Genomic DNA, 13712 nt, shown 5'->3' on the forward strand with positions numbered 1-13712 from the left:
TTTGGCATATCTCTGTTCTGTTTCTTGTCTGTTTAGTGATGTTTATTAACAGTAAATCCAAATATTTAGAACCATCTAAGGGCAACCAACAACAGATGAATCCACTTTTGTCTAAGCCTGGAAGCAAGGACATTGTTTTTTACTGTCTTTGTAATAAAAGTGGTGATGTGAGAGAGAGAGATATGAGGAGATGCAGGAACTATTTAGCATAGGAGAAATCTGTTGGCTCATTTAATGAGTCCCCATACTTGCATAGGTTGGATGAAGATATATAATTGAGGTGTTGTTTCACTGCTGGATGCTTTCTCCTGTGCTAACCTCTACCTGTTTTTCAAGTAAGAGATATTTAATCCATTTGTTTTCAAAAGCACTGAGCTCCAGGACAGTTTGTTGACTGGGGTTTGTCATTGCTTTTACTTCAGGGATTTCATACAAGGACATTGAACAAGGTGAACATTCACATGGGAATAAAAGGAGCTAATTAGACATTTTATTGAGAGAGATGGTATTGCATATTGCAATGAGCATGTCTGAGCATGTGGTTGTTGATGGTAATATGTAATTTCTGAACTATCTATAAATAGTTTGGTGGGTAATTGTGCTTTGAATTCTATATCAATAAAAGGAGTGGCTGTGTAGTAAGTAGCTTGCTTACCAACCACATGGTTCTGGGTTCAGTCCCACTGCGTGGCATCTCGGGCAAGTGTCTTCTACTATAGCCTCGGGCCGACCAAAGCCTTGTGAGTGGATTTGGTAGACGGAAACTGAAAGAAGCCTGTCGTATATATGTATATATATGTATGTGTTTGTGTGTCTGTGTTTGTCCCCCCAACATCGCTTGACAACCAATGCTGGTGTGTTTACGTCCCCGTAACTTAGCAGTTCGGCAAAAGAGACCGATAGAATAAGTACTAGGCTTACAAAGAATAAGTCCTGGGGTTGATTTGCTTGACTAAAAGGTGGTGCTCCAGCATGGCCACAGTCAAATGACTGAAACAAGTAAAAGAGAAAAGAGTAAATTAAATTGTGTGTGAGGTTAATATTGATTCATTGCTCTAAAATGTTAGTGGTTGAAACATTACCATTTTGTTTTCTTGTACTAGGGATGTGTTAGAAGAGGTTCAATCAGTTACTGTTTACTAGACTGCAATGACTGTGAAGTTAAAGTAATACATTACTAATCACAGTTATGCTACAACCATTGTTTTGTGTCTTAGGCTAAGGTACATTACTCATGTTACCACGCTGGGCGAAATGCTCAGCGGTATTTCGTCTGTCGTTACATTGTGAGTTCAAATTCCGCCGAGGTCAACTTTGCCTTTCATCCTTTCGGGGTCGATAAATTAAGTACCAGTTACGCACTGGAGTCTATGTAATTGACTTAATCCCTTTGTCTGTCCCCTTTATGTTTAGCCCCTTGTGGGTAATAAAGAAATAGGTACATTACTCCTTTTACATCAGATTGCCTAGCTGATAATAGAGTATATATTTAGTAGTCAGTCCAGCTGTAAAATATCTAAACATCTGCTCTAGCTGTTTGTAAATATTCAAAATTGAAGGAACTTGACTGAGTTAGAAAGTTGAGTTAGGATACTGTGGGAAAAGAGGAATTTGACTTTTTCGAACTGCTCTTTCACCATCGGAAAAATGAATTTTCAAATAGAGAAAATATATATAGGGATTTTTCAAGGATTTCATATAAAGACATGGAAGTTTTCCTTAACAAAGGTTATTTAGCCGGGTCAAAACTGATCCAACAACCCTATGGTTAGGAGTATTCCAAACTTTATCTTACTTCCTTTTATTTCAGTCTGTTTATTTTGGACTATATTATCTAGTGGTCTTTATTTTTTCACTCATTTGGCATGCTGTGTCACCACTTTGCAGGTGTCCCTGCATGCTGAACAAATCAACCCCAGTGCCCCACTCCTCCCTTTTTTAATTGAAGGTTAGTCCTTATTCTATCAGTCTCTCTTTGCTGACCTACTAGATTATGGGGATATAAACAAACCAACACTGGCTCTCAAGCAGTGATGGTGGACAAACACAAGTACATGCATGCACACACATACACACACACTCACACATGCACATATATATACACTGTATGCTTCTTGAAGTTTCTGTCTGCCAAATCTACTCCCAAAGCGTTTTTCAGCCCAGAAATGTAGTAGAAGACACTTGCTCAAGCTGCCATGCAGTGGGATTAAACCCAGAGCCATATGGTTGGGAAGCAGATATACTCTCTCTTTACTCTTTTACTTGCTTCAGTCATTTTGACTGCGGCCATGCTGGAGCACCGCCTTTAGTCAAGCGAATCGACCCCGGGACTTATTCTTTGTTACTCCAGTACTTATTCTATCGGTCTCTTTTGCCGAACCGCTAAGTGACGGGGACGTAAACACACCAGCATCGGTTGTCAAGCAATGCTAGGGGGACAAACACAGACACACATACATATATACAACAGGCTTCTTTCAGTTTCCATCTACCAAATCCACTCACAAGGCATTGGTCAGCCTGGGGCTATAGCAGAAGGCACTTGCCCATGATGCTACGCAGTGGGACTGAACCTGGAACCATGTGGTTGGTAAGCAAGCTACTTACCACACAGCCACTCCTGCGCCTATCTTAACAATATATGCAGACGTGTGTGTGTGTGTGTGTGTGTATGTATAAAAGGATGCGTGGCGTTCAATCATAGAATAATATAAATATATATAAATATACATACATATATTTACATACCTACATATATATGTATATATACATGCATAGATGGGTACAGGACATCAAAAAACAAGACAGGATGAGAAACACACACACAGATGTGGGAGGTAGGGCATGATTTGAGGAGGATATCACTGATTCTTCTAGCAGGTTAAATGATCACATTTTCTTATTTAGTTTACTTAGAAATAACTTGTTACGATTATAAGAACTTTTGCAGAAGACAGATCAAATTATGTAAACATGGCACCTTGGGCAAGTGACCAAAGCCTTGTGAGTGGATTTGGTAGACAGAACCTGGAAGAAGCCCGTCGTATATATATATATATATATATATATATGTATGTGTGTGTATATGTTTGTGTGTCTATTTGTCCCCCCAACATCGCTTGACAACCGATGATGGTGTGTTTACGTCGGAGAAAGGAACCGATAGAATAAGTTACAAGGCTTACAAAGAATAAGTTCTGGGGTCGATTTGTTCGACTAAAGGTGGTGCTCCAGCATGGCCGCAGTCAAATGACTGAAACAAATAAAAGAAAAGAAAAGAAAAGAATGAATACAAAATAAGTACATAATTACAGTTTAGTGTGTCCTCTGATTTTTCTCTTATAATTTCCTGGAAAATGCAAATTTTTAAATGAAATTTTGTCAGAAATACATTTTCGAGAGTGTAATGTATGATTAAATTGATAAAATATAGGTGACAAAAGATTATGGAGGTGTGTTTTAGATAATACTTTCCCCATCCTCCAAATTTATTATCAGCATTTTCATTTCTTTCTTTCAAATTTAGCAGTTTGAAGTATCAACGTTACTTAATCTACACTCTTGGAAACGTATCTCTGCACAGTGTCATTTATAAATATACATTTTAAAGAGCTGTAAGGGAACAAAGTCAGAAGAAGAAGGGTGAGGTGCGGGTTACTCTTTTACTTGTTTCAGTCATTTGACTGCGGCCATGCTGGAGCACCACCTTTAGTCGACCAAATCGACCCCCGGGACTTATTCTTTGTAAGCCTAGTACTTATTCTATCGTCTCTTTTGCCGAACCGCTAAGTGACGGGGACATAAACACACCAGCATCAGTTGTCAAGCAATGCTAGGGGGACAAACACAGACACACATATACATATATATATATATATATACATATATACGACGGTCTTCTTTCAGTTTCCGTCTACCAAATCCACTCACAAGGCATTGGTCGGCCCGGGGCTATAGCAGAAGACACTCGCCCAAGATGCCACGCAGTGGGACTGAACCCGGAACCATGTGGTTGGTTAGCAAGCTACTTACCACACAGCCACTCCTGAGCCTTGGGGGTGTTTTAAAAACTTCTCATAAAATGAAGGATATCTTTTGTTTTTGTTTTTTAATTTATCAACCTAATCCTAATATACAATCTTGAAAATGTATCTCTGCAAAATATCACAGAAATCAGTATTTTCCCCTGAAAATTGTGAGGAAACAAAGTTAGCAGAGCACCAAATGGTATTTAAGCCACAATAAGTGTAGTGCGCTAAAATAGTGGAGTTTTACAGGAAATATGTAAGGTTTGTTTATGTGTGTGTCTGTGTTTGCTCCCCAACCATGACTTGACAACCAATGTTTGTGTGCTTACATCTCCATAACTTAGTGGTTTGGCAAAAGATTTCGATAGAATAAATACTAGGCCTACAAAAAATAAGTCCTGGTGTTGATTTCTTCAACTAAAAAAAAAAACCCTGTATGGTGGTTGCTCCAGCATGGCCAGAGTCAGAAATGACTGAAACCAGTAAAAGAATAAAACTATACATATTTACCCCCAGATGAACCTACTTCAGGGCAAGAGGTGCAAATGAGAGTAGCTATATCAAACTCCATTCTTCACCAAGTGCCACATATTAGACAAGGTTCTTCGCAATAGCAGTGTAGCACAAAACGGCGGTGCATCAGCATGGCCACAACTCTGAGCTGAAACCAGAGAAAAAAAAATATATATATGTATATACATATGTGTATATATATATGTGTATATATGTATATATATATATGTGTATATATATATATATATATAATATATATATATATATATATATATATGTGTATATATATATGTGTGTGTGTATATATTTTTATGGATTCTTAGAACCTTTAGAACTCTATAATACTTCATAACAAGCAAAAATGCTAATTCTAAAATCTAAGAGATAAATGCAGTAGTTGTACTAACAGGAAATGTTTGTAGCCACTTCAACATGGCTGTCCATTCGGATTTTTTTATCCGAAGAGAACATCTCTCTAGCTAGTTAACGATGCACAGCTGCATCCGATATCTCGCAAGCAATATATCGAATGCAGATATTACAACTATTGGGGTTTAAAAATTGCACTAAAGTTTGTTTGAAGGGACAGCCCTGTTGAAGAAGTGGCTGAGAAAATTATTTCATATAACAGATAGTCCTGTTAACCAGACATCCTTTCTACTTGATTGGTCATCTTTCAGCTTTGGTGCTGCCAAGCAGTGTTTGTATATCTAGGGAGAGGAAGATGTAAAGTGAACTTTGTGTCACCTCAACATTGTGTATGTCTGTGTGTGATGGGTTGGGTATTTGAGCCACTGGGCAGACCAAAATTGCTGTCTTATTTTATTGAAGAGATATCTGTTCTTTTCATTTCATGGCTGACTGGCTCCAAGTGTAGAAGAAAGTTCTAGTTGAAAACCATCTGCTTCATTAATGTTAGGATCTGAGTACCCAAGTCACACATGTTGTTGCCTGGAAAAACAAATGTAAAAACAGATGAGAAATATAAAATAGCACTTGTGACAGTTTTATTTCTGATATAGGTGGGACAATCTCTTTCTTTACTATTGACCCAATGATGGCAGCTACTGTCTGAAGACTTGTTGCTTTCAATTTTTTACTTTCTGTCTTGATTTCTTAAGCTTTCTTTGCCTTATTTTCCTATTAAATGTGAATACAACAGCAGGTAGCCTCTTTATGTTTTCTCAACCTGCTAGAAATAGCAGCTAAATCATCCTTAAACTACATCGTACCATCTTAAATATAGGAACAATGGAGTAAATATTGTGGTCCCATATACCACTAAGAGGATGCCATGGTTGAAATAGAGTTAACCTGGGTTTAAATTGCAACAGGAACAGCTTAAATGGGACATCCATTCTTTTTCCAGAGGTATTAGTGGAATAAACAGCAAGAGTCATAATAGCCTAACCTGCCTTATACCCTGTTGAAAATGATTTAAAAAAAAAAAATAAGTTGGGGTAATGGATCTTAAAATGTTTAAATTTACTAAGATTCAAATTTTCAAAAAATTCTTTGAGTTTATATTAATTTTATTATTTGTACTACATTTCTTTATGGTCATCATCATTTTTACATCTACTTTTCCCAGCTAGTATGGGTTGGATGAGACTTAAAGGCAGTGTTCTATTGTCAAATATAAATCCTGCTACTTTTTACTTTGGTCTTTCAAATGATGATCAACTCATGGTGTAAATGTTTTACAGCACATCTATGCAGTGACATTATTTTTACACAGTGTCTAAACAATGCCAAGACTCAAGTCTGAAGACATGCACTCTCTCTCTCTCTCTCTCTCTCTCTCTCTCTCACATACTCTACAGACTTCTGTACTTCTATTATTTTCACCCACAAAACATTGGTCAGCTGGAGTTTATAGTAGAAAATACTAAATCATAGTGCCACTCTGGGAATGAACTTGAAACCATGTAGTCGTGATATGAACTTCGTAATTACATGGCCATCCATATGATGATTTTTTAATATATCTAGTGTACTTAGTATAAATTTTGTATTTTGCGCAGCCCAGCTTTCAGATTAAGAGAAAGAAAAGGCCTTAATTGTTCTTCTTGTTGTTTAGCCTTAGTTATCTTTGATTGAGCACTCCTATTGATCATCACTGTTGAAGACTAGCCTATCATTTCGTATATCAGACTACATTTTTAGTATAGTAAGATATAATTTGAAGAAATTTAACTGTTATTTCTGGTTGGTCAAGCACTCAATTTAGAGGCTCCCACATTGACTCAGATTCTTTAACTAATATGGTTGAGTGTGGGGTGAATCAAAACTGCTTAAAAAAAACCTTACCTGTGATAAGTAGCTTGCTAACCAACCACATGGTTCGGGGTTCAGTCCCACTGCGTACATCTTGGGCAAGTGTCTTCTGCTATAGCCCCGGGCCGACCAATGCCTTGTGAGTGGATTTGATAGACGGAAACTGAAAGAAGCCTGTCATATATATGTATATATACATAAGTGTGTGTGTATATGTTTGTGTGTCTGTGTTTGTCCCCCTAGCATTGCTTGACAACTGATGCTGGTGTGTTTACGTACCCGTCACTTAGCGGTTCAGCAAAAGAAACTGATAGAATAAGTACTGGGCTTACAAAAGAATAAGTCCCGGAGTTACTTGATTAAAGGCGGTGCTCCAGCATGGCCGCAGTCAAATGACTGAAACAAGTAAAAGAGTAAAAGAGTAAAGAGATAAATAATTTCATAGAGACTGTAGAGGAAGGCTTGTTTGTGTTAATTTTTGCTCCTGTTACTACTTCTTGTTCCTTAACAGTGGTGCCCACATTCCACCCAAAGTGTATGTCACCATTACATTGACATCATCAACATAATACTGGCCTGGTTGTCTTGCATCTCTGTTTGAACAGGAAGCCTGTCCATACAATAACCCCCCCCCCCGCCATATCTTAAGAGAGGAATGCAAGTGAATTGCTTGGCTGTGGTTCTTATTTCAGCTGCTGAGGGCCCAAACGTAAAAGCTAACCCCAGCTGGATTTGAACTCCTATAAATAAAGGAATGTATGTTGTATGCTGCAAGGGGATTTATTGTGATGCTCTGCTAATTTTAGTGCATAATAATATTTTTAACTTTGGCACCTAACCATAAATTTTCAGAATATGATGTAATAAGTTAATTCACCCATTCGTATTTGTTTTATTAATTCTGGAGAGTCTTAGAGAAGATTATATCGATTGCAACTAACTACAGCAAGTTTAAATACCTGTATGTGTTTCTTTTTGTTGGCCCTGAGGCAGTTTTTAATTAACATCAAGAAATGTGATATCATCCTCTTTCACTACAGATATTATCCTATTTTGGGAATATTTTATCTCAATATAGCTTTTAATTAACTTTTTTCCTTTCTAATTTAACAGTAACATCAGTAATAACATATTCCGGTTGGATTTGTTTGTTTTTAATTTTTATGAAATGAAATTATTATACTTATTAAAAATGTAAACATAGTAGAGGAGGGGGAGTAAAATTCATTATTGATTGTAGTTTATTGTGTGTAATGAAGAAATGGTTGATGTCAAAATGTGTGTTCACTATATAGCATCTTCATGAGAGTTTCCTATTTCCTTAGCAATAAATTCAGTTATTACTTGTTATGGAAGACTGTTCTGAAAACATCACTGCAGGAAAATTTATTCAAACTTGGAAAATCTCCAAAAAGGCAGTTCCGATATAATTTGTTTTAAGATCGGATTAGTGGACATGCATATGGAAATAAATGAAGTAAAACATTTTAGCATGACATTGTTACAATTACAAAGAATTTTTCATTTTTATTTTTATGGTAAAGGTAAAAGATTAAAAAATAATGTCTAGAATGATTGTATATTTTCTATCGAGTTATCTGTTTATGCATAGGAGAAACCTTATACAATTTTTTTTAAATGTCACACTCTTATCAGTAAACTGGGTTTTCCTTTTTCAAGAAAACCACCATTTTATTTTGATTTTTTAAAATTAATTTATGTTATCAATTTTTTGGCAAATCTTTTTTTCAAGAACCAGTTCTCTCTTATCTTTTGTTATATTTCTGTTGAAATATGCTGACTTTGTTTCAATTAACTGAAGAATTTAAAACTAAAATAATTTGGTCATTAAGTCGGTGTTTGCAACAAATTAACATAAAAATTTTGATAGAAGGTCTTTAACTTATGGTACAAACAGGAAGGTTGGTATCAAAAGAGCCAATGTCATTGCTTGGTGCTATCTTGTGACTTCATGATTTTGCTTTCCTGAAAATTGGTGATAATTTTTTGAGTCCTTTGCCAATATATTTACATTTTTTAAATTAGCTAATAATTCCTATCAGTGGACTTGTTGTTCACTTCTGTCTCACCTTAGTTTATAATGTTTATCTAATATCAGTTATATTAACCATTAATTAACTTAAGAGTATTGATGTTTTAGTAGAGAAATTATACTAGTGTTCATTTATGTCATTTAAAATGATGTGATTGTTAACCAACTGTTTTTTCCTTTAAACTTTCAGCCCCAGGAACAGCTCCAAGGAATTTGCGTGGAAGAGCTGCTAGTGCAACCACCATATCTTTGGAATGGCAAGAACCCGAAATTCCGAATGGAATAATTGAGGTAAGCTTAGCAAAATGCTATTTTATTAATCTCTCAGGTGAATTTCAATTCAGAGAATCCCCCCCACACTTTCCATTTCTCTCTCTCTCTCTCTTTCTTTCACTCGCACACAGACACAGTCATGGCTTTTTAACTTCTCAGGCTCTGGAGAAGAAATGTGATGTCATTTTATAGACTGACTCTTCATTTCCAGATCTTAAAGATATGCCCATGTTTCATCCCACATCACCATATCAGAAAACCATATTTTCATTGGCTTCAAACACTTACCAGCATATCAGAGTTGACATCCACCCCCTTTTCCTGCAGACCAGATGTCAACTGCCCAGACACTGGCCCCCGCATACACTTCCTGAACTTCTGTAATGCAATTGTGATGACAGTTCACTTGTGCAGCAAATCATTTTATCTACTCAATGGTAATTTTGTGTCACCTCTCATTGGTGGTGGTCACCTACTCTGTGGCTTGTCTTCAATGCTGGTTTCCTCTTCTTATATTTCATCCATCTTGCACATTGTCCTTGTTAATGGTGTCAGTTTTCATAAACAAGCTGTAGCTCCTGCAATGGATGTTGGACAATCTGCTCCCTATCTTTATCAAGAGCTCAATACTAGAACATTGCCTCTACTTGGAAACCATTATTTGCTTGTCATAACGAACAAGAAAAGTCATTACAGAGGAATAGTTATCTCAACAATATATACAGTCTGAATAGCTTATGTTAGTTGCATTATTTTGTGTTTGTTTGTGTGTAAAGCTTTAGTGTTAGGAAGGGCATCCAGCTATAGAAACTATCCAAAACTGAGACACTGGAGCAAGATGTGGCCCTCTGATTTGGTGGATCCTGTCAAAACATCCTCCCCATGGCAGCATGGAAAGTAGACCCAAAGATGATGATGATGATATATGCATGTGTGCAAGCATGCACGTGATGGGCTTCTACAGAGACGTACCCCCCCCACACACACACACACAAAAAAAAAGATTCCATTCAAAAGACATGGTAGATGACACTTGTTCACAGTGTCTCTTATGGTTGAAGACACTTAAAATGCTGCACAGTATCACTGAATATTCTCTTCACATGCCCTAATAAGGTCAATCTTGTTGACTTTGAAACTGCCACATGTTTTCAAGTAAGTTACAGACACACTGGACTTGACCCTGTGTAGAGATCATTCAGTGCTATGGAGCCAAAACCTGGGCTGTGAAGGAAGAATCTTGATGGCACACACACCAGGCTTTTGATGAAGGTTTAAAGCATAATTTGCTTTAAACACAAGACAAAGGTTTTATGGACACATTTCACCCATCTCTGCTAATGTTGGTCAACACAACAGGCTTTACTGGCCGCTGCTTTCATAACATCTTAAAGACTTAGTTGTGATATATAGATTGTATAAGCTTCAGTTTTATGAAGTCAGAAAAAGGTACTTTTTAAAAATTAATTTAGGAAATTTATCCTACATTAGAGTAATAAAATTTATCATACGTTGGTCACTGAAATAGAAATATGATTAAAATTAGAGGTTTCTTAATTCTTTTATTAATACAGTCTTAAAGTACTGACCATTATGTTTTGGGCTTTGTTTTTGCTGTATAATTTTTCTTTAGACCTTTTCCTGTTGTGACTTGTTAGAGTAACAACAGAATCTCTCTCTCTCTCTCTCTCTCTCTCTCTCTCTCTCTCTCTCTCTCGAATCCCTAGTGTCAATGTACAAATTAACTCTGGAATTGTGGACTAGTGAATTCTAGGGTGTTTCATACTGACAGTGTTCACCATTATGATTTTGGCTTACACACATATTGCACATATGTCACCACCCCTGCCCCTTAAAGGAAAAATAAACTACTCCCTTCCTTTTTCACTGAACAGAAGGTCTTCTATTTTCACTTTTGTTAATATTCAAATGTCTAAGTGAAGGAGACGTTAACTAATGTTTTTGTTATTGGCTTTGTTTCTTCTACATCAGAACTACATTTTCTGTCAAGTACATTTATAATCATGTCTGAAATCTTGCAGTTTTCTGTTTTTTGTTTTTTAAAAAGCTCTATACTATATATATTATTTTGAACTACAAAGCCTGCAATATAATTAGAACAATACTTTATTTGCAAATTAAATATTGTTCCCCAAAAAAACCCATTGATATAAATTTTAGATTCTGATTGCTTTCTTACGTTATATACTTGTTGCGTTTTTAGTGAAATAGACTAGGCTAAAAAAAACTATTTGATATTTGACTGACTGTACTTTGAGTAGGTATTTCACTAGTGTGGAGGCGCAATGGCCCAGTGGTTAGGGCAGCGGACTCGCGGTTTCGATTCCAAGACCGGGCGTTGTGAGTGTTTATTGAGTGAAAACACCTAAAGCTCCACGAGGCTCCGGCAGGGGATGGTGGTGATCCCTGCTGTACTCTTTCACCACAACTTTCTCTCACTCTTACTTCCTGTTTCTGTTGTACCCGTATTTCAAAGGGCCGGCCTTGTCACTCTCTGTGTCATGCTGAATATCCCCGAGAACTACGTTAAGGGTACACGTGTCTGTGGAGTGCTCAGCCACTTACACGTTAATTTCACGAGCAGGCTGTTCCGTTGATTCGGATCAACCGGAACCCGCGTCGTCGTAACCGACGGAGTGCTTCCATCCATTTCACTAGTATGTACCAATTCTAATGCTAGTGCTTCTTGATGTTTCTTATGAAACCTAGAGCTATTCCCCAGTGCCATTGATTGAACACAATGCATGAATCGAACCAAAATGACTGCTAGTCTTTCTGTTAGCAAAGAAAGATAAATTAGAAAGAACTTCTGAACTACACAATTTTACAATCATATTATACAGGTTTCAGTCCCATTGGGTTGAATCTTAGGCAAGTGTTTTGTTTCATAGCACTGAGCCAACCAGTGTCTTGTGTGTGGAACATGTTGACAGGAGCTGCATCGAAACCCACTGTATTTGTTTGTGTGTATGCAAGAGGGGATACATGCACAGATTCTTTCATTTCTTTTTTACTTGTTTCAGTCATTTGACTGCAGCCTTCCTGACGCACCACCTTTAGTTGAACAAATCTACCCCCAGGGCTTATTCTTTGTAAGCCTGGTACTTAATCTATTGGTCTGTTTTGCCGAACTGCTAAGTTACAGAGGGACATAAACACACCAACATTGGTTATCAAGTGATGGTGGAGGGACAAACACAGACACACAAATACATATATATATATATATATGTATAAATATGAAATATCAATTAGTATCATTATTTTTATACTTTTTGGGAAAAAAAAATGTATATTATATTTTATATTAATTATATTAATATTATTTGTTATTTATGTATTGGTTTATGTCTATCACTGTTTGAGTTGCCTAATAGTGGTTTTATCTCTAATTCATCATCATCATCATCATCATCATTTAGCGTCCGTTTTCCATGCTAGCATGGGTTGGACGGTTCAACTGGGGTCTGTGAAGCTGGAAGGCTTCATCAGGCCCAGTCAGATCTGGCAGTGTTTCTACGGCTGGATGCCCTTCCTAACGCCAACCACTCCGTGAGTGTAGTGGCTGCTTTTTACGTGCCACCCGCACAGGTGCCAGACAGAGCTGGCAAATGGCCACGAACGGATGGTGCTTTTACGTGTCACCAGCACGGGGGCCAGACGTTAACACGCACACAAAAGGCTACAATCTAAAATTACATCTACCTAATACAGCTAAATTAATGTCTCAAAAGTTATGAAACAATAATATTTTATATATTTATACTGTGAAATTTGATTTAATACTAAATCTAATTTTTCCCTGTAAGTTTGGAGCTATACTCCCTAATATTATTATTATATATAAATATATATATATATACACATGCACAATGAGCTTCTTTCAGTTTCTGTCTACCAAATCCATTCAGCCTGAGGTTATAGTAGATGACACTTGACCAAGGTGCCATGTGGTTGAGAAGCAAGCTTCTTACCACACAGCCACTCATGATTGTTTATATACTTGTCACTGCCGGAGCAAAATGAAGCTTACATTTCTCATTGACATTATAGCTATAACTGAACTGCATTTATAAAGAGCAGTGGAGTAAAAAAAAAAAAAAAAAAACCTTTACTTTTAAGACAAGTACAGATTGACAACAAGAACACCCAACTTTAATTAGCATTTCACAAAATACTCCATTTGAACCATGCTGGCATAGGAAAACAGCTTTAACGAATGAGAATAGTTACGTTTCATTAGAAATACTGTTATAAAAGAATTACTTTTACTTTGTAGCCTGGTACTCAAGTCATTGTCTATCTACCCCCCATAGCAGAATTTGTGCAATGGTCAATGGTATTGCTATTTTGGTTTCAAAATTGCACAGAACATAATAATTATTGTAAAATACAAGTCTGACTTTAAAATATTTTCAGCCTTGTGGTTGCTTCAGTGATATTACTGAAAGATTTTGGTAGAGAAATATATGAGCTAAATTAAGGTTATACAAAAATAATTTGACATTATATTTGGTTAAGGATAAATATTAAAGACTTATTGTTTT

At 36.6% G+C, this 13712-nt stretch overlaps 1 protein-coding gene across 11 annotated transcripts in view; it reads left to right on the forward strand.

Moving 5' to 3' along the window:
• The window catches only part of LOC115215626 (tyrosine-protein phosphatase Lar), a 535158-nt gene that overhangs the window by 426781 nt on the left and 94665 nt on the right, over positions 1-13712 (forward strand). For all 11 annotated transcript variants that reach the window (XM_036505764.1, XM_036505770.1, XM_036505766.1 and 8 more), the window contains one exon: positions 9062-9162. In XM_036505764.1, the coding sequence (XP_036361657.1) occupies positions 9062-9162 (101 nt within the window). The remainder of the gene's footprint in view (positions 1-9061; positions 9163-13712) is intronic.

Source organism: Octopus sinensis, linkage group LG9, assembly GCF_006345805.1.
Source record: "Octopus sinensis linkage group LG9, ASM634580v1, whole genome shotgun sequence".
NCBI classification, from domain to species: domain Eukaryota; kingdom Metazoa; phylum Mollusca; class Cephalopoda; order Octopoda; family Octopodidae; genus Octopus; species Octopus sinensis.